The following is a 21,472-nucleotide window of genomic DNA, read 5'->3' as shown; positions in this document are numbered from 1 at the left end:
GAGTAGAATATGTTATAATAGGTCGGGTCATTTTGGGACTGGAGGCCTTTAAAACAGCATCTGGGATCCATGGATCAGACTGGAAAGGGATTTTCAAGTCCCCTGAAACTGTGCTAACTTGTATGAATGCCCTAGGGGATGTAGTTTCTGGGGGATTCCATAGCTTTGGTCAGATTCTTTCTTTTTTAAAAAAATTATTTTATTTATTTATTTTTGGCTGCATTGGGTCTTCATTGCTGCACACAGGCTTTCTCTAGTTGTGGCGAGCAGGGGCTGCTCTTCATTGCGGTGCGTGGGCTTCTCATTGCCGTGGCTTCTCTTGATGCAGAGCACGGGCTCTAGGTGCATGGGCTTCAGTAGTTGTGGCATGCTGGCTTAGTAGTTGTGGCTCTCAGGCTCTAGAGTGGAGGTTTGGTAGTTGGGGCACACGGGCTTAAGTTGCTCCGCAGCATGTGGGATCTTCCTGGACCAGGGCTCGAACCCGTGTCCCCTGCATTGGCAGGCGGATTCTTAACCACTGCGCCAGCAGGGAAGTACAGCTTTGGTCAGATTCTTAAATGGAGCTCTGTGATTCCTCAGAAGGTAAGAACCACTGCTTTAAGGAAAAGCAGCTGGGGGAATGATTCTCCAGTGAAGAATATAGAACTATAAATAATACTGTTTTGCCTTTGACAGGTTCTGTAGGTTACTGATACCTATAATCATGGAAATCCAGATAGCTGTGTTGTCCCCTACTCTTTCTAGCTTGCCTCTTGTTCAGTTTTTTTATTTTAACCAGAATCTCCAATAGCCCATTTTGGCTTCTCCCAGATCATTAGTATCCACAAGAATTCCCTGTTCCCAGTTGGAGAACTATCACAGCTCTTGCAGTCTCCTGCGGTTCGGACACCCTGTCTGGTTGCTTTGTTTTCTTACTCTGTTCACTCTTCCAAAGGGTAAACCAGAGATATGGACAGATAAGATCTAGGAGAGCAGAATTAAAATTAACATAAGTGTGCTCTTCACTTTCTCAGATAAGCATTCATATGATTTGTTTCCCCTGAAAATTCTTATCTAGATTCTCCGTGCTCTGTTCCCTGTTGGTGCTGCCATTAAAATGATTTCTTATTGGTAAACTGTTAGGGGCAGAGAATATTTAAACCAACTAGTAATTTAGAACTTTGGATAATACCCTTTGTTACTTTGGATAATAGTGACTAACCGTATACTAAGTCAATTTAGCATATAAACTTAAAACATAGCAGCTGATAACTAAGGAACAGATACAGTTCAGCAGGCTAAGTGTTAAAGCATGTAAGTTCTGATTCTGCTGTTCTGAGTGGAATAGTAAACTTTTCTGTTACATTCTTAGTTGGAATGCTGTTGTACCTTGCTGGGCTGTTGTCTGAAGTGAGTGTAGTGCTATTTTAAATATATTTAATGTAGTGCTAATTTAATGTTCTATTTATGGTACAGTAGTAGTAATGTTTCAGGAAGCTGTTTTGACTTAACAGTGAAATCCTTGCTTTTAAAGATTGTGGACACCTTTAGACACCTTTAAGATGAAACCTGTGAACAAGAGACATGCCCACATACATACAATTCCCCCACATTTGGCATGTGATTTCAAGGGTATCATAGATCCTTAAGGACTGTTGAGGTTGATGACCTCCAGGAAACTTGTATCTGTGGATTTCTGGTATCTTTTTCAGTTTGGGAGGTTTGTTTTTTTTTATGTGCTCCTATTCCTTTCACAACCCAGGACTCTGATTTAATGTGCTCTTTGTTCTATCACCTAGTTCATTTGGGTCATGTCACTGATCACTGATAACTTTGTGTTAAACTGCCTTCCTTCCTCTAAAGAAAATCTCATACTAAATTATTTTGTTTCTTCTTTCATTGTATTCAAACAACCTTATACTCTGAAAGCTATCATTTCCTCTGACAGGTTACTTAGTAGTGCTTCCAGGAATTCTTGAGGCAGTCTGGGGTAAGGTTCCCAGGGGTGGCCCACTCCTAGTCAAGGCTGGGACCTTAGACCATCCAGGTGGTCCTCCACGACAGCGGGAACTGATTTATGCCTCAACCAGTGAAAACATAGGTTCACATTTCAAATCTTAAGTTTTTATTTTTTTAAATCTCTATTACTGTAACATTGTCAGGGTGAGATAGTTATAACACTTTAGTATGATATAATATTAAATAATACTTTAGTGTTTGGTACATAGCTTTGTTCTATATAGTACACAGAAAACGTTATATCCTTGTTGTACTTTAGAATATTCTACCTCGAGCTGTTGTGATGGAACAGCAAATAAGAATTTAGGAAATTGGAAAAGAGATATTAATTTTATAAGAAAAAAGTAGGACTTTAAGGTAATCCCAAATTGATAGTTTCTACTTATGGGAGAAATACTGAAATTTCTTTTTTTATACTTAAGGTCCCTAAGTGAATCCTCAATTATATGATGGTTAAGTGTTCACTTTGTTTTATTAGTCAAATCTTTGTGTATATACTCTGTATAAAGATCCTGTGGATGGACACAGTGAAGTAGGAAGCTAAATACGTTGCATGTGTCAGGGTGTTCAGTTGGTCATGGTTCTTCGTATTATACCCGTCGCTGGTTGGGGAGATAAGATTCCTGGTGGAATAAGTTCTGCTATGTATCACACTTCTTTCTGAGAGGCCCTCCTCTGTGAGGAGAAGACTTTGATAAGAATAAAATAGGGACTTCCCTGGTGGTGCAGTGGTTGGGAATCCGCCTGCCAATGCAGGGGACATGGGTTCAAGCCCTGGTCCGGGAAGATCCCACATGCCGCAGAGCGACTAAGCCCGTGTGCCACAACTACTGAGCCTGCACTCTAGAGCCTGCGAGCCACAACCACTGAGCCCGCGTGCCACAACTACTGAAGCCCACACATTCTAGGGCCCGTGCTCCGCAACAAAGAGAGGCCACCGCAATGAGAAGCCCACGCACCGCAACGAAGAGTAGCCCTGCTCGCTGCAACTAGAAAAAGCCTGCACACAGCAAGGAAGACCCAATGCAGAAATAAATAAACAAACAAACACAAGCTCTAAAATTCAGTCCTGGATTCCTATCTGGATCTACTGCTTAACTGCAGTATAAATTTGGAAAAGTTGAATCTCTGTTTTCTCATTTGTAGCCACCTACAAATGAGTTACATAGCATTTGCCTGATACAAAGTAGGAGTTTAGTCAAGATATGCTATTCTTTTTTTAAAAAATAAATTTATTTATTTATTTTTGGCCGCGTTGGGTCTTTGTTGCTGCATGCGGGCCCCCTCCAGTTGTGGCAAGCGAGGGCCACTCTTCGTTCCGGTGGCTCAGTAGTTGTGACTCACGGCCTCTAGAGCGCAGGCTTAATAGTTGTGGTGCATGGGCTTAGTTGCTCCGTGGCATGTAGGATCTTCCCGGGCCAGGGCTCGAACCCATGTCCCCAGCATTGGCAGGCGGATTCTTAACCACTGCGCCACCAGAGAACTCCCAGAGCTTGTGGTTTAATACACAAATAAGTAATTTGGTTAGGATTACATGAACATGGCAAAAATGAGAACAGTACAGAAGGGTGTGTAGTGGAAAAGTAAGTCACTGCCCCCATGCTCCCTCATTCCTTCCCTGTAGGTGATCACTCTCCCCTCTCCCTTCTCACTCCCTCTCTCTCTATCCAAACCCTGTGAAACAAACAGCATACTGTATTGCACCTTGCTTTTTTCACTTATATTTTGAAAATCCTTCCTCTTAGATCTCATGTGTTCATTTTAACAGTTGAATGGTATTCATTATTTAAGCACTCATCTATAATGGACATGTGGGTTATTTCTAGTCTTTAGCTATGGTAAGCAATGCTGCAGTGAATAACCTTCCAAAGAAGTTGTACATGTCCATCAATAAATAGTATAAGAAAGTGCCTGTTTCCCTACACCTTTACCTAGTTTTTTAATCTTTGTCTGATAGGTGGAAAATGGTCTTACTCTTGTTATATTTTGCAATTCTCTTATTGTGAACGAAGTTTAACAGTTTTTATTTTTAAAAGTCATTTGTATTTCCTTTCTCTTTCTGATATGTAAGAGCTCTTTACATATTAAGGAAGTTAAGCGTTTGTCATATATTTAAATACTTTTTCAATTTATGGATTATCTTTTGACCTCGTTTATGGTAGTTTTTCATGTAGAAATTTTAAATATTTATGAAGTCAGATTTATCAACCTTTTCTAACTTTTTGTGCCATGGCTCAGAGAGAGCTTCTCTATGATTACAAAAAATTTTCTCCAGTGTTTTTCAACAGTTTTATGGTTTTATTTCTGTTTAAATCGTTGCTCAACCAGGGCTTGATTTTGGTATAAGGAATGAGGTAGACACCCAATTAAATTGTTTTTGTGGTAAAAGATGAGTAACAATTTGCCATTTCAACCATTTTAAATTATACAATGTAATGACATTTTTAAAATTTTTATTTATTTATTTTATACAGCAGGTTATTAGTTATTTATCTTATACATATTAGTGTATATGTGTCAATCCCAATCTCCCAGTTCATCCCACAACCACCACCACCACCATCCCTACCCTGCTTTCCCCCCATGGTGTCCATAGGTTTGTTCTCTACATCTGTGTCTCTGTTTCTCCCTTTCAAACTGGTTCATCTGTACCATTTTTCTAGATTCCAGCGTTAATATACGATATTTGTTTTTGTCTTTCTGATCTACTTCACTCTATATGACAGTCTCTGGGTCCATCCATGTCTCTACAAATGACCCAGTTTCATTCCTTTTTATGGCTGAGTAATATTCTGCTGTACCACATCTTCTTTATCCATTCATCTGTCAGTGGGCATTTAGGTTTCTTCCATGACCTGGCTATTGTAAATAGTGCCGCAATGAACATTGGGGTGCATGTATCTTTTTGAATTATGGTTTTCTCTGGGTATATGCCCAGTAGTGGGATTGCTGGGTCATATGGTAATTCTATTTTTAGTTTTTTAAGGAACGTCCATACTGTTCTCCACAGTAGCTGTATCAATTTACATTCCCACCAATAGTGCAAGAGGGTTCCCTTTTCTCCACACTCTCTCCAGCATTTGTTGTTTGTAGATTTTCTGATGATGTCCATTCTAACTGGTGTGAGGTGATACCTCATTGTAGTTTTGATTTGCATTTCTCTAATAATTAGAGATGTTGAGCAGCTTTTCATGTGCCTCTTGGCCATCTATATGTCTTTGGAGAGATGTCTGTTTAGGTCTTCTGTCCATTTTTTGATTGGGTTGTTTGTTTTTTTCCATATTGAACTGCATGAGCTGTTTATATATTTTGGAGATTAATCCTTTGTCCATTGATTCATTTGCACATATTTTCTCCCATTCTGAGGGTTGTCTTTTTGTCTTGTTGATAGTTTCCTTTGCTGTGCAAAAGCTTTTAAATTTCTTAAGGTTTTATTTGTTCATTTTTGTTTTTATTTTCATTACTCTAGAGGAGGGTCAAAAAACATCTTGCTGTGATTTATGTCAAAGAGTGTTCTTCCTATGTTTTCCTCTGAGAGTTTTATAGTGTCCAGTCTTATACTTAGGTCTTTAATCCCTTTTGCATTTGTTTTTCTGTATAGAGTTAGGTAGTGTTCTAATTTCATTCTTTTACATGTAGCTGTCCAGTTTTCCCAGTACCACTTATTGAAGCCACTATCTTTTCTCCATTGTATATCCTTGCATCCTTTGTCATAGATTGGTTGACCATAGGTGCGTGGGTTTCTCTCTGGGCTTTCTATCCTGTTCCATTGTTCTATATTTCTGTTTTTGTCCCAGTACCATATTGTCTTGATTACTGTAGCTTTGTAGTATTGTCTGAAGTCAGGGAGTCTGATTCCTCCAGCTCCTTTTTTTCCCCTGAAGACTGCTTTGGCTATTCGGGGTCTTTTGTGTCCCCATACAAATTTTAAGACTTTTTGTTCTCGTTCTGTAGAAGATGACATTGGTAATTTGATAGGGATTGTGTTGAACCTGTAGACTGCTCTGGATAGTATAGTCATTTTCACAATATTGATTCTTCCAATCCAAGAACATGGTATATCTCTCCCATCTGTTTGTGTCATCTTTGATTTCTTTCATCAGTGTCTTATAGCTTTCTGAGTACAGGCCTTTTACCTCCTTAGGTAGGTTTATTCCTAGGTATTTTATTCTTTTTGTTGCAATGGTGAATGGGATTGTTTCCTTAATTTCTCTCTCTGGTCTTTCGTTTTTAGTGTATAGGAATGCAAGAGATTTCTGTGAATTAATTTTGTATCTTGCAACTTTACCAGATTCATTGATTAGGTCTAGTAGTTTTCTATTGGCATCTTTAGGGTTATCTATGTATAGTATGTCATCTGCAACCAGTGACTGTTACTTTTTTTCCAATTTGTATCCCTTTTATTTCTTTTTCTGCTCTGATTGCAGTGGCTAGGACTTCCAAAACTATGTTGAATAATAATGGTGAGAGTGGACATCCTTGTCTTGTTCCTGATCTTAGAGGAAATGCTTTCAGTTTTTCACCATTGAGAATGATGTTTGCTGTGGGTTTGTCGTATATGGCCTTTATTATGTTGAGGTTGGTTCCCTCTATGCCCATTTTCTGGAGAGTTTTTATCACAAACGGGTGTTGAATTTTGTCAAAAGCTTTTTCTGCATCTATTGAGATGATCATATGGTTCTTATTCTTCAATTTGTTAATATGGTGTATCACATTGCTTGATTTGCATATTGAAGAATCCTTGCATCCCTGGGATGAATCCCACTTGATCATGGTGTATGATCCTTTTAATGTGTTGTTGGATTTTGATGGCTAGTATTTTGTTGAGGAGTTTTGCATCTATGTTCATCAGTGATATTAGTCTGTAATTTTCTTTTTTTTGTAGTATCTTTGTCTGGTTTTGGTATCAGGGTGATGGTGGCCTCATAGAATGAGTTTGGGAGTGTTCCTTCCTCTGCAATTTTTTGGAAGAATTGAGAAGAATGGGTGTTAGCTCTTCTCTAAATGTTTGATAGAATTCACCTGTGAAACCACCTGGTTGGAAGATTTTTAATCGCAGTTTCAATTTCATTATTTGTGATTGGTCAGTTCATATTTTCTATTTCTTCCTGGTTCAGTCTTTGAAGGTTATACCTTTCTAAGAATTTGTCCATTTCTTCCAGGTTGTCCATTTTGTTGGCGTAGAGTTGCTTGTAGCAGTCTCTTATGCTTTGTATTTCTGCAGTGTCCGTTGTAACTTCTTTTTCATTTCTAATTTTATTGATTTGAGTCTTCTCCCTCTTTTTCTTGATGAGTCTGGCTAAAGGTTTATCAATTTTATCTTCTCGAAGAACCAGCTTTTAGTTTTATTGATCTTTGCTATTGTTTTCTTTGCTTCTATTTCATTTGTTTCTACTCTGATCTTTATGATTTCTTTCCTTTACTAACTTCGGGTTTTGCTTGTTCTTCTTTCTCTAGTTTCTTTAGGTGTAAGTTTACATTGTTTATTTGAGATTTTTCTTGTTTCTTGAGGTAGGCTTGTATTGCTATAAACTTCCTTCTTAGAACTGCTTTTGCTGCATCCCATAGGTTTTGGATTGTCGTGTTTTCGTTGTCATTTTTCTCTAGGTATTCTTTGATTTCCTCTTTGACTTCTTCAGTGATCTCTTGGTTACTTAGTAATGTATTGTTTAGCTTCCATGTGTTTGTGTTTTTTACATTTTTTTACCTGTAATTGATTTGTAATCTCATAGCGCTGTGTTCGGAAAAGATGCTCTATATGATTTCAATTTTCTTAAATTTACCGAGGCTTGATTTGTGACCCAAGTTGTGATCTATCCTGGAGAATAGATCCAGGAGAATAGATTCCGTGTGCACTTGAGAAGAAAGTGTAATCTGCTGTTTTCGGATGGAACGTCCTATAAATATCAATTAAATCTCTCTGGTATACGGTGTCATTTAAAGGTTTTGTTTCCTTATTGATTTTCTGTCTGAATGATCTGTCCATTGGTGTAAGTGAGGTGTTGAAGTCCCCCTCTATTATTATGTTACTGTCAATTTCTTCTTTTATAGCTGTTAGCATTTGCTTTATGTATTGAGGTGCTTCTGTGTTGGGTGCATATATATTTATAATTGTTATCTCTTCTTCTTGGATTGATCCCTTGATCATTACGTAGTGTCCTTTCTTGTTTCTTGTAACATTCTGTAAAGTCTGTTTTATCTGATATGAGTATTGGTACTCCAGCTTTCTTTTGATTTCCATTTGCATGGAATATCTTTTTCCATCCCCTCACTTTCAGTATGTATGTGTCCCTAGGTCTGAAGTGGGTCTCTTGTAGACAGCATGTATATGGGTCTTGTTTTTGTTTCCATTCAGAGAGCCTGTGTCTTTTGGTTGGAGCATTTAATCCATTCACATTGAAGGTAATTATCGATATGTATGTTCCTGTGACCATTTTCTTAATTGTTTTGGGTTTGTTTTTGTAGGTCCTTTTCTTGTCTGTGTTTCCCACTTATAGAAGTTCCTTTAGCATTTGTTGTAGAGCTGGTTTGGTGGTGCTGAATTCTCTTAGCTTCTGCTTGTCTGTAAAGCTTTTGATTTCTCAATCGATTCTGAATGAGGTACTTGCCGGGTAGAGTAATCTTGGTTGTAGGTTCTTCCGTTTCATCACTTTCAGTATATCATGCAACTTCCTTCTGGCATGTAGAGTTTCTGCTGAGAAATCAGCTGTTAACCTTATGGGAGTTCCCTTGTATGTTATTTGTCATTTATCCCTTGTTGCTTTAAAAATTTTTTCTTTGTCTTTAATTGTTGTCAATTTGATTACTGTGTGTCTCGGTGTGTTTCTCACTAGGTTTATCCTGCCTGGGACTCTCTGTACTTCCTGGACTTGGGTGTCTATTTCCTTTCCCGTGTTAAGGAAGTTTTTGACTATAATCTCTTCAACTATTTCCTTGGGTTCTTTCTGTCTCTCTTCTCCTTCTGGGACGCCCTATAATGCAAATGTTGGTGTGTTTAATGTTGTCCTAGGCTGTCTTCATTTCTTTTCATTCTTTTTTCTTTGTTCCACAGCAGTGAATTCCACCATTCTGTCTTTCAGGTCACTTATCTGTTCTTCTGCCTCAATTATTCTGCTATTGATTCCTTCTAGTGTATTTTTCATTTCAGTTATTGTATTGTTCATCTCTTTTTGTTTGTTATTTAAGTCTTCTAGGTGTTTGTTCTTTAATTCTTCTAGGTCTTTGTTAAACATTTCTTGCATTTTCTTGATCTTTGTCTGTATTGTTTTTCTGAGGTCCTGTATCATCTTCACTATCATTATTCTGAATTCTTTTCCTGGAAGGTTGCCCATCTCCACTTCATTTAGTTGTTTTTCTGGGGTTTTATCTTGTTCCTTCATCTGGTACATAGTTTTCTACCTTTTCCTTTTGTCTTTCTGTGAATGTGGTTTTCATTCCACAGGCTGCAGAATTGTAGTTCTTCCTGCTTCTGCTGTCTGCCCTCTCTGCAGTGTCATTTATTCCATTTACAGTGTTGTGCAACCATCACCACCATTTCCCAAACCCCTTCAGCACCCCAAATAGAAACTCTGTACCCATTAAGCAATAACTCCCTATTCCCTCCTCCCCCAGCCCCTGGTAACCTGTGCTTTACTTTCTAGCTCTATGAATTTGCCTCTTCTAGGTACCTCATACAAGTGGAAACATACAATATTTGTTCCTTTGTGTCTGGATAATTTCACCTAACATAATGTTTTTAACGTTGAACCGTGTTGTCGTCTGTAACAACCTTATTCCTTTTTTATGGCTGACTAATATTTTTTTTGTATGGGTATGCCACATTTTGTTTCTCTGGTAATGAACGTTTGGATTGTTTCCACCTTTTGGTTATTGTGAATAATACTGCTATGAACATTGCTGTGCAAGTGTTCATTGGAGTCCCTGGTTTTAATTCTTTTGGTTTGGACCTAGAAGTGGAATTGCTGGATAATATGGTAGTTCTGTGTTTAGCATTGGAGGAACTGCTAAACTGTTTTCCACAGTGGCTGCAACATTTTACATTACCGCCAGCAGTGTTTGAGGTTTCTGCTTTTCTCACATTCTAACACTTGTTATTTACCATTTTTAAAATTATGGTCGGGCTTCCCTGGTGGCGCAGTGGTTGAGAGTCTGCCTGCCGATGCAGGGAACACGGGTTCGTGCCCTGGTCCAGGAAGATCCCACATGCCGCAGAGCGGCTGGGCCCGTGAGCCATGGCTGCTGAGCTTGCGCGTGCGGAGCCTGTGCTCCGCAATGGGAGAGGCCACAACAGTGAGAGGCCCACGTACTGCAAAAAAAAAAAAAAAAAAAAAATTATGGTCCTGCGTAGTAGGTATGTCACTGGTTTAGATTTGCATTTCCCTAATGACTAAGAATGTTGAGCATCTTTTTCATGTGCTATTGACCATTTCTGAATCTTTGGAGAAATGACTATTCAAGTCCTTTGCCTTTTTTTGGTTTGTGTTTAATTAAGACTTTACTTTTCTAGAGTGGTTTCACATTCACAGCAGAACTGAGAGGCAGATTTCTTATATACCCCCTGACCCCACACCAGAGTGACACATTTGTTTCAACCCATGAACCTACACTGACAGATAATAATCACCAAAATCCGTAGTTTACATTAAGTTTCACTCTTGGTGTTGTATATTCAGTGGGTTTGGACTGATGTATTATATGATATGTATCCATCACTATGGCATAATACAGAGTATTTTTACAAATCCTCTATGCTCCACCTTGTCATCCCTCCAACCCCTGACAACCACTGATCTTTTACTGTTTCAGTAGTTTTTTTTTTCCAGAATGTTATATAGTTGGAGTCATACAGTATGTAGCCTTTTCAGATTGGCTTCTTTAACTTAGTAATATGCATTTAAAGTTCTTCCATGTCTTTTCATGGCTTGATAGCTCATTTCTTTTTCACACTGATTAATATTCCATTGTCTGGATGTGTCACAATTTATGTATCCATTCAACCCTTGAAGGACACATTTGTTGCTTCCAAGTTTTGGCAATTGTGAATAAAGCTGATATAAACATCCATGTGTAGATTTTTATGTGGACATAAGTTTTCAGCTCCTTTGGGTAAACACCAAGGAGCATGATTGCTGGATTGTATGTGCAGTTTTGTAAGAAAGCACCAAACTGTCTTCCAGAATGGCTGAACCATTTTGTATTCCCACCAGCAGAGAATGAGAGTTACTGTTGCTCTACATCCTTGTTATCATTTGATGTCGTCAGTGTTTTAGATTTTGGCCATTCTAATAAGTGTCTTTGCCTGTCTTTTTTAAAAAAATATTTATTTCTTTGGCTGTGCCGGGTCTTAGTTGCAGCATGCGGGCTCTTAGTTGTGGCATGCGGATTCTGACCAGGGATTGAATCCAGGCCCCCTGCACTGGGAGCATGGAATCTTAACCACTGGACCACCAGGGAAGTCCCAAGTGTCTTTGCCTATTTTTTAATTGTCCTTTTGTTGTTGGATTGTAGCAGTTCTTTAGATATCCTGGTTATTAATATCTTGTCAGATACACGGTATATAAATATTTTCTCCCAATCTGTGAGTTTTCTTTTCACTCTTTAGATAGTGTCATTTTATGCATGTAAGTCTTTAATTTGGATGAAGTCCAATTTATCTATTTTTCTTTTGTTGCCTGTGCTTTTGGTATCATAATTTAAGAAACCATTGCCAAATTCAAGATCATGAAGATTTTCAATCCGTATGTTTTCTTCTAAGAGTTTCTTACAGTTTTAGCTCTTACATTTAGGTCTTTGATCCATCTTTAGTTAATTTTTGTGTAAGGCGTATTGTAATAGTGCAACTTCATTATTTTGCATGTGGATGTCTCGTTTTCCCAACACCATTTGTTGAAAAGACTGTCCTTTCCACATTGGATGGTCTTGGCCCCCTTGTTGAAAATCAGTTGACCCTAGATCTGAGGGTTTCTTTCTTTATTTTTTAAAAAAATATTTATTTATTTATTTGGTTGCACCTGGTCTTAGTTGTGGCAGGCGGGTTCCTTAGTTGTAGCTCATAGGCTCTTTAATTGTGGCGCACCGGTTCCTTTGTTGTGGCATGCGAACTCTTGGTTGCAGCATGCATGTGGGATCTGGTTTCCTGACCAGGGAACGAACCTGGGCCCCCTGTATTGGTAGCATGGAGTCTCAACCACTGCACCACCAGGGAAGTCCCTCTGAGGGTTTATTTCTGAACTCTGTTGTATTCCATCGATCTGTGTCTATCTTTATGCCATACCATATGCGTTTGATTACTCTAGCTCTGTAAGTTTTGTAATCGGGAAGTGTGATTCCTCCAACTTTGTTATTCTTTTTCAATATTGTTTGGATTTTCAGGGTCCCTTGACTTTTCATATGAATTTTGGGATGAGTTTTTCCATTACTGTAACATTGTCATTGGAATTTTGATAGGGATTACATTGAATCAGTATAACACTTTGGGTAGCTCTGTCATCTTAATATTAAGTCTTCCAATCCACAAACATGAGATACCTTTCTATTTATTTAGGTTGTCTTTAATTTCTTTCAGCCACGTTTTATAGTTTTTAGAGTACAAGTCTTTCACCTTTTTGGTTAAGTTTATTTTTAAGTATTCTTGATTCTATTGTAAATGGGATTGCTTTCTTAATCTCATTTTTTTTTGAATTGCTCATTGCTAGTGTATAGAAACACAACTGATTTTTGTGTGTTGATTTTGTGTTTTGCAACTTTGCTGAATTTATTAGCTGTAACAGTCGTTTTGTGGATTCTTTAGGGTTTTCTACACATGAGATCACTTCATTTGTAAATAGAAATAGTTTAACAACTTTCTTTCCAACTTGGATGCCTACTGGGTTTTTTTGGCCTGATTGCTCAGGTAGAACTTCCAGTACTATGTTGAATAGAAATGGTGAAAGTGGGAATCCTTGTCTTGTTCCTGATCAGTTAGTTTTTTTTCCTAAATAACTGCTTGCTTTTATCATACTGTTTGTAGAATAATCCATCTTTCCTTCCCCCTGCCCCTCCATTTGCAACACCATCTTCATAATTTGCAGAATCCCTGTATGTGTGTTGGGTGAGTGAAGCATGAACAAATGCCTGCATAATCTGATCTCTCTCCACCTGTTCATCCTCATGTCTTGCATTTCCGTCTCTCATGTACCACAAGTCTTGTGTTGCTTATATACTTCTTGCAAGACATCAGTTAATCATTCTTTCATTCATTTGTTACATACATTCACATCTTTCTGACTTTGCACAGCTCTTTTTCTGCTTGGACCCATCTTTCCCAGCTTGTTGACCTGACATCTGCTTGCTCATCCTTCAGGCCTGTTCATGCACTGTTATGCCCTCAGGCAAAAATAAATTCTCTTCCTGTGTTTACTTTAAATGTGAGCATGCTTTTCTTATGCCGCTTATTAGACTGGCTCCTTGATAGTTCCAAGGAAAAGTCTGAGGTCTGATTTTAAAGAGAAAATTGTCAGAGAAAATTGTGCGAATAGTAGTAAAAATTGGCAGCAAGAAAAGTAATAGAAAATGATATAATTTTCTAGGTCTTTAATTCCATGCAGTAGAAGCTTTTTTGTTGTTCTTATTGATCACTGAAATGCCCAAAACACAGTAATAAGAAAAAATCCACATTATTATTTGACACTAGAGAAGGGTCCCACCCACATATTTGAGACTCAGAGGATTTTGATAGTAAACAGTATGAGCGTCCACAAAACCTTGGGTAAGGGCTGATCCTTTCTGTAAAGATGAACAAACAAATGCTAGACATATGAAAAACTCAGCACTTGAAGAAAATGAGACTGTATCATTTAGAGTATGCCAAATAGTATAAAAAAAGAGAGAAAAGTGGAATTCAGATTCCCAATATGACAAGTGCAGATTGTAAAAATAAAATAAGCTGAGAACAGGAAAGAGTTCTTGAAGTTATAGAATGTGACTGTTAAAAAATTCAGGACTCACTAGCAGAATAGATAGTGCACAATATCAAGTTAGCTTGGGAAAAAACCTTGCAGAATTTAGGAAAAAGGTATTTTAAATGAATAGTAAGAGAGCATTTAAAACACAAGAAGGGGGCTTCCCTGGTGGCACAGTGGTTGAGAGTCCATCTGCCGATGCAGGGGACATGGGTTCGTGCCCCGGTCTGGGAAGATCCCACATGCCGCAGAGCAGCTAGGCCCGTGAGCCATGGCCGCTGAGCCTGTGCATCCGGAGCCTGTGCTCTGCAACGGGAGAGGCCACAACAGTGAGAGGCCCGCGTACCGCAAAAAAAAAAAAAACAAAAAAACACAGGAAGGTCTCAAATCTGTGATCAGAGTTCCTGGAAGAGAGAGCACAGAGGAGGCAGATGAAGCAATAACTGAAGTAGTAGTGGAAGAACATCTCTGAGCTGAGGAACACCTTGAGTCTCAAGGTCAGAGTCTCCACCAGGAATATATTTGAAAAGCATAAAAACCAGGATGTGTTCTGATGAGTTTTCTAAGTATTCAGGGTAAAGAAAAAGCAAGAGAAGTTATCTTTAGGGAAGAACAAGTCAGATTTGCCTGAGTTCCTTTCCAGATCCTTAGGAAAAGGAGGTGTTGGGCAATCATAATATAGTCAGCTCACACATGTATGTAAATTTCAAATACAGCTGAGGAGCTGAATGAATTATTCTCCCAAATAGCAGCTCAGTTCCATTTATTGGTTTGTTAATGCCTTTGTTTATGTCATATATTACCATTCCAGGAGACTGTATGAGTTTATGTGACCACTGGCATGAGTGCCTTTCTTTTAAATGACTGTACAGTATTCATTTGGATGCACCATGATTTGTACAACCAGTCTTTTCTCTGACATTGAACATTTAGGTTATTTCTAGCCTTTCAGTGTCATAAATAACTCCATGAAAGACACTTGTGCATGAGTTAGCTACATTTTGGATCATTGCCACTAAGAAAGAAATAACTAGTGAGTCAATTATTCCTAGCTTTTTTGAGCAAAAATCATATAAAAATCAATAGGATTAAAATTTTTATTTTGGTTAAATTATTTTTTAAAACAAAGATCTTCCCCATTTAAATTTAGCTTTAATTAAAGGTGGGAGTGGGCACTAGATTAGAACAGTGGTTCTCAGCTGGGTGTTGGTGGGGTGTGTTGGTGGTAGATTTTGCTGTCCGAGGACATGTCAGAAGAGAATTTTGGTGGTCACATCTGGGAGAGGGGGTGCTACTGCCAATCTAACAAGTAGAGACCAGGCGCTGCTGTTAAACGTCCTGCCAGGCACAAGAGGGCCCGCAACAGGGTTAGTTATCTAGCCCAAATGTCAGCATTGCTGAGGTTGACAGGTTTTACTGCTAACAGAGACATCCTTTGTGTATTTAGGGCCAGTGTTTATGGGTTCTCTCTGCTATAGGAGGGGAACATTTCAGCATCAGAACATCAGTAGAGCCTTATTTTGCCGAATATGATAGGCCGAATATGATAGACCTAGGGAATAGTTCAACGCTTGCCTTTCCCATCCCCATTTTGAGAAACACCTTGTATTTTATTGCTCACATAAAGTGCTTATAAAATTGTTTATTTTTGTGTCTTGGGTGGTCCTGAAAATGCCTCATCAGTGTCAGATCTAGTTATTGTTGAGATTTGGCTCTACTGTGTGTATTAGAGACCTGCATTTCGCTGCTTGGAAAGAAAATCAGGCAACAACAAACAGGGACTTCCATTTCTCGTGTGATGAGAATTCTGGAGATAGGAGTCCAGAGCTGTTACTGTGGCTCCATCAAGTCATAGATGACCCAGTCTACTCTATTTCTGCTTGGCCTTCCTCAGGATGTGCTTTTACCTTGGGGTCACCAGACAGCTCCTACCCTTTCTCACCCCTCGCCCCCCACATCAGAGCCTGTATTCAACTGAGCCAGCCCTTTTCATCAAAGCTCTCCTGCATCCCAACCTAGTGATTTCTGCTTATTCCCATTGATTGGCCAGAACTGTGTCCCATGACTATTCTTAGTTGTACAAGAGGCTGGGAAATACAGGCTCTTAGTTGGGCTCTTTGTAAGTCAGAAAATACATTCAGAAACCTTTAGTAAGAAAGAATCGATGTTGGAATAGGCAACTAGTACGTAGCTCTGGAGCTACTTTCTAAAGTACTGGGGTTCTTCCTAAATGCACTGAAATTAAAGAAAGGTAAAGGAGAACAAATAATAATGATAACATTAGAAATTTAAGAAAATGAACTCTGTAAGAATTCTCTCTTTTAAAAAAAAGTAACTGAGAAAATGTATCTGTTTTATGGTGTTGTAAATTAAGATCTTTTCCCTACCCCCAGTACTTGGGGCCCTGCCCTATTCTTTTTTTGCAATATCAGTAATGATTAGTTATATTGTACATTAAAAAAAAATGTTTTTTAGGCTAAAAACTGGAAACAGCAACCAACAGATGGACTTAACTGTGGAAAATGGGTGTATAAGCATAACAGGAGTACTGAAGAAGGGCTTGTTTAATGCCCTTTTAAAAATTGTTTTATATTTTAGTTGTAGGAGTTTTTTTAAAAAGTACATTCTGGATATTAATCCCTTATCAAATATATGATTTGCAACTGTTTTTTCACAATCTGTGTGTTGCAACAACTTTTTGATGTGATTTTAAAACTACTTATTAGGGCTTCCCTGGTGGCACAGTGGTTGAGAGTCCACCTGCCGATGCAGGGGACGCCGGTTCGTGCCCCGGTCCGGGAAGATCCCACATGCCGCGGAGCGGCTGTGCCCGTGAGCCATGACCGCTGAGCCTGCGCGTCTGGAGCCTGTACTCCACTGCAGGAGAGGCCACAGCAGTGAGAGGCCTGCGTACCTCAAAAAAAAAACAAAAACACCTACTTATTAGCATTAAGACTGATATTACACCTAGTATTTATTACTATTTTAGCTAGTTTATTTTTAAGTAGTATATAAACTAAAGAATATGTGAATGTATGGTTTAAAATTTAAATGGCACAAAAGGTTTCCAATAAAAAGCAGTTAGAATGACAGAAGGTTACTTTGGAAAGGAGAGAGGAGCAGGGTAGAGAAAAGCTGTGTCTGATGTACTTTATACCTTTTCTAAGAGAAGAAATTTGAAACAAATATGGCAAAAGTGGTAACATGTTTAATCTCACTGGTGGGAACATGGGGTGTCCTATTATCTATATTTTTTTGTTTGAAATATTTTATAATTAAAGCAAATTTTTAGTTATATAAATTTCTACCCTCCCCTAGATGTTCGGTCCCCCAGTCTTCTGCCCCACAAGTTACTAGTATTTTGACTCCTTCTAGAATTATTCATTGTGTTCTCAGGCATAGTTATGTTTGAGTGGATGGAGTTGGGAGCTACTCAACGTCTTTCATACCTTTTTCACAGTGTGTCCTTGAGACCAACCCACACAAGTGTTTGCAGCACTTGTGTCCCTTTCCTGGTTCCCTCCTGTCCCCCCCAGTTCCCCTCACCTCTTCTTTACTCCTGCAGGGCACTGAGGTTGCTGCTAGTTTTCCACTGTTACATACAGTGAACATCCTGGTACACACAGGTATATGGCTGTATGCGATATAAATTCCTGGAGGCAAAATTGGTGGCTCAAACTTATAACCTTATCAAATTGTTCTCACAGAAACATTACAGCAGTATGCGCTCTGCAGCAAAGTGTTGGAGCACTTCTTCACTCTCCTCACCTGCCTGATCTTAGAATTTCTTATTCTTGTCAATTATTTTCTCTGCATTTGATGCAGAAGATCTCTCAACATGCATGTTTTAGTATTGTTTTAAATTAATGTTTTTCTTTTATATCAATTATTAACTTGGAATATAAAATTACTTGAACTCTGTAGTGTTTTGACTCTGAAGTGTTTGAGATTATACAGATAAAAGCCAAGACCTGAATGTGTTTAACTTTACCTATAAAACTTATTATTTGACACTTAAAAACTTCTATAATTAACCAGTGGAAATGAAGCTTTATTTCTTTTTTCATCCAGTCACGGTAATTTGTTATGATATGCTTTCATGGAAACGTATTTGAAGCTAAAAGGTAATATTTCTGTCCAACTTATTGTATGAGGCTAGTAGAGCTTTGATACTAAAACTGAATAAATTGTATGGGACAAGAAAATTAGAGGTCAGTTCAACTTAAAAATGTAGATGCATACATCTTAAAATAATGGTGGTACACCCAAACAATAGAATATCATTCAGCACTAAAAAGAAATGAGCTATCAAGCCATGAAAAGACATGGAGGAACCTTAAATGCATATCTAAATGAAAATCTATTATTGTAATTCAATACATTACCAGATTAAAGGAGAAAAGTTAAATATCCATGAATGCAGGGTAAACATTGAGTAAAATTCAACACCCATTCATGGTGAAAGAAACATTTAGTAAACTAGAAGTTACTGAGGGGAACCTTCTTAACCTGAAAAGGGTATCCACCAGAAACCTAAAGCAAATATTACACTTAGTGGTTAAACCTTAGAAGCAGTTCTTTCAAAATCAGGGAAAAAATATTTCTATTTGACATTGAATAAGAGGTCCTAGCCAATGCAATTAGATAAGAAAAAGAAATAAGATGTATGAATGAGAAACACGAAGTATAAGGGAGACAGAATTATCACTGTTGGCTGGTATCGAGAGATTCAGAACCAGCTACCAAATGTTAGAGAGCTTAGCAAGATTGCTGGGTGTGAGAGTAGCATTAAAAAGTCAGTAGCAACAATTGTAACATGTGTATGTGTGTGTTTCTGTTCCTGTGTGTGTGGCAGATTGCATTTTCCAAAAGGACTGCACCAACATATGTTGAACCCCCATGCTCTTTGCACAAAGAGGCTGTGATTTCTTGTGCCGAGAGGTGGTCTCTGTTCCCTACTCTTGGGTATTAGAAGGCCCATTGGGTAAAAATATGAGCTAGAAAGTTACCTATCCTAGGGCTGTTGGGTGGTGGCAGGCAGGACGGTAGGAAAATTACCTGAATAACTTATTTATGCTTAATTTATAAAATTACCTGGTGCCTAACTTTTTTTTTAATGGGTTTATTTATTTTTTTATTTTATTTTATTTTTGGCTGAGTTGGCTCTTTGTTGCTGTGCGCGGGCTTTCTCTAGTTGCAGCGAGCAGGGGCTACTCTTCACTGCGGTGCGCGGGCTTCTCATTGCGGTGGCTTCTCTCGTTAAGGAGCACGGGCTCTAGGCACGCAGGCTTCAGTAGTTGTAGCACGTGGGCTCAGTAGTTGTGGCTCGTGGGCTCTAGAGCGCAGGCTCAGTAGTTGTGGCACACAGGTTTCATTGCTCTGTGGCATGTGGGATCTTCCTGGACCAGGGCTTGAACCTGTGTCCCCTGCATTGGCAGATGGATTCTTAACCACTGCACCACCAGGGAAGTCTTGGTGCCTAACTTTTTTTTTTTTTTTTGTGGTGCCCGGGCCTCTCACTGTTGTGGCCTCTCCCGTTGCGGAGCGCAGGCTCTGGACGCGCAGGCTCAGCGGCCTATGGCTCACGGGCCCAGCCGCTCCGCGGCATGTGGGATCTTCCCGGACTGGGGCACGAACCTGTGTCCCCTGCATCGGCAGGCGGACTCTCAACAACTGAGCCACCAGAGAAGCCCTTGGTGCCTAACTTTTAAAATACTGTTTCTCCAGACATGGTAGTGTGAGCAAAAGCCCAAATTAATTTTTGCTGTTAATGCATACTCTTTGGGGTTTTTTTTGGTATGTTTCTGTTTTTATCTGAATTCTTAGAATAATGTTCCATTTGGGAGAAAAAGCTGGTCATGATGGATACAGCAAGTAGCTGAGTGCCTAGTGCAGGCATACTGGCACAGAAGTTCTTCTGTAGTGGAATACCAAGAACCATAAGGGTCCTAAAATGAGCATTTGTAGCTCTAGAAATAAAATTTGAGAATACCTGGGCTCAGAATAAAGTAACAGTTATATGGCATGAAGATAAAGAAATAGATTAAAATTTTAAGATAGAAGCTCTGAAATATAGGTAGATAATATTCAGAGAGTTTAGTTGGAAATTTGAGTATGATGTGGTAACCTTAGCTTCCTCCTTTGCATCAGCTGTCACATGAACTGTTAACGTTGCTGTAGGTGTTGAACATGGCAGGGCAGTGAACGTGTATGAGAGCAGAGCCTTCTGCTTGAAGGACCTTGGTTCAGTCCTGGGGTCTCACACTCACTAGATGTGGGACCTTTGGTAGATCATTTAACTCCTGAAAGCCTGTCACCCCTGACATACAAAATGGGGAAGATAATCTTTCCTACTGGTGTTATGAGAATTGAATGAGGTCACGTCGATGATGTGCTTTGCATAGTACTTGACCTATACTAAGTGCTCAGTGAAAGTTATTTATTTATTTGTTTATTTATTTATTTTGCGGTACCGGGCCTCTCACTGCTGTGGCCTCTCCGCTGCGGAGCACAGGCTCCGGATGCGCAGGCTCGGTGGCCATGGCTCACAGGCCCAGCCACTCCGCGGCATGCGGGATCCTCCTGGACCAGGGCACGAACCTGTGTCCCCTGCATCGGCAGGTGGACTCTCAACCACTGCGCCACCAGGGAAGCCCGAAAGTTATTTTATACTGGCTGGGAAAGTATCTGTTTTGCTATATAAAATTTAAGAGAAATATTAAAATATATTTTTGTTATTTTAAGGAAATTCGCAGTGAGTCCCATGACTATCCTCATAGAGTGGCCAAGTTTCCAGAAAACAGAAATCGAAACAGATACAGAGATGTAAGCCCATGTAAGTACTTGTGGGGGGTGTGGGTGTGTGTGTCGTAGGAGGCGGGACATGGTGGAAAAGGTTGGGGTCGGGGTTGGTAAGTATGGTGATTTTTTTTTTTCATACTAATGTAATATATGTTCTTTAAAGAAAAATTTCAAGGCATAGAATAGTAGAAGGAAGGAAAATTGCCCATAATTATTTCCTCCTCCAACACATTAATTGATGTATTTCTTACCAGCCTTTTTTCTTACATATGATTTCTCTCTTTTCGAAATAATTGTAATCATATATGTGTAGTCATATATATCTACTTCTTTTCATATTATTCCATAGCTTTTATAAGTATTACTTAAAATATTTATTGGTGTAATTTTTTTCCCCCGAATTACAAAAGTAGTGTGTATTCACTACTACTTGAAATGTGTAAAGGAAAAACTCTCATCATTTAAAAACAAGCAAATACTATTGGGTTTATATTCTTTTGGTATTTGTCTGCGTAAATGTGTATGTACATTCTTTTAAATTCAGCTGGAATCCTGCACGCACTGACCTGCAGCTTTTCTCCCGTGTGGTCGCATGTTGTAGACGTTTCCTGTCCTGAACACAGTCTTTTAGTGGCTTCCACAGTGGCTTTGGGCAGGTCAATCTTTATGTAACAGTTCCCTGTGGTTGGACTTAGATTCTGCCGTGCATGTGCATGTATGTGCACGCGCAGGCG

General features: G+C 39.0%; 1 protein-coding gene across 4 annotated transcripts in view; it reads left to right on the top strand.

Annotated features, from left to right (window-relative positions):
• PTPN2 (protein tyrosine phosphatase non-receptor type 2) overlaps nt 1–21,472 on the top strand; it is a 77,837-nt gene that overhangs the window by 5,935 nt on the left and 50,430 nt on the right. For 3 of the 4 annotated variants that reach the window (XM_029221729.1, XM_029221737.1, XM_029221743.1), the window contains exon 2: nt 20,682–20,772. In XM_029221729.1, the coding sequence (XP_029077562.1) occupies nt 20,682–20,772 (91 nt within the window). Of the gene's footprint in view, nt 1–435; nt 583–20,681; nt 20,773–21,472 lie in introns of those variants that run through there. The other variant, XM_029221722.1, reaches the window with a different exon arrangement.

This window comes from Monodon monoceros, unplaced genomic scaffold, assembly GCF_005190385.1.
Source record: "Monodon monoceros isolate NGI ecotype Baffin Bay Population unplaced genomic scaffold, NGI_Narwhal_1 Super_Scaffold_1, whole genome shotgun sequence".
NCBI lineage: Eukaryota > Metazoa > Chordata > Mammalia > Artiodactyla > Monodontidae > Monodon > Monodon monoceros.
This window is presented reverse-complemented; position numbering and strand designations above follow the sequence as displayed.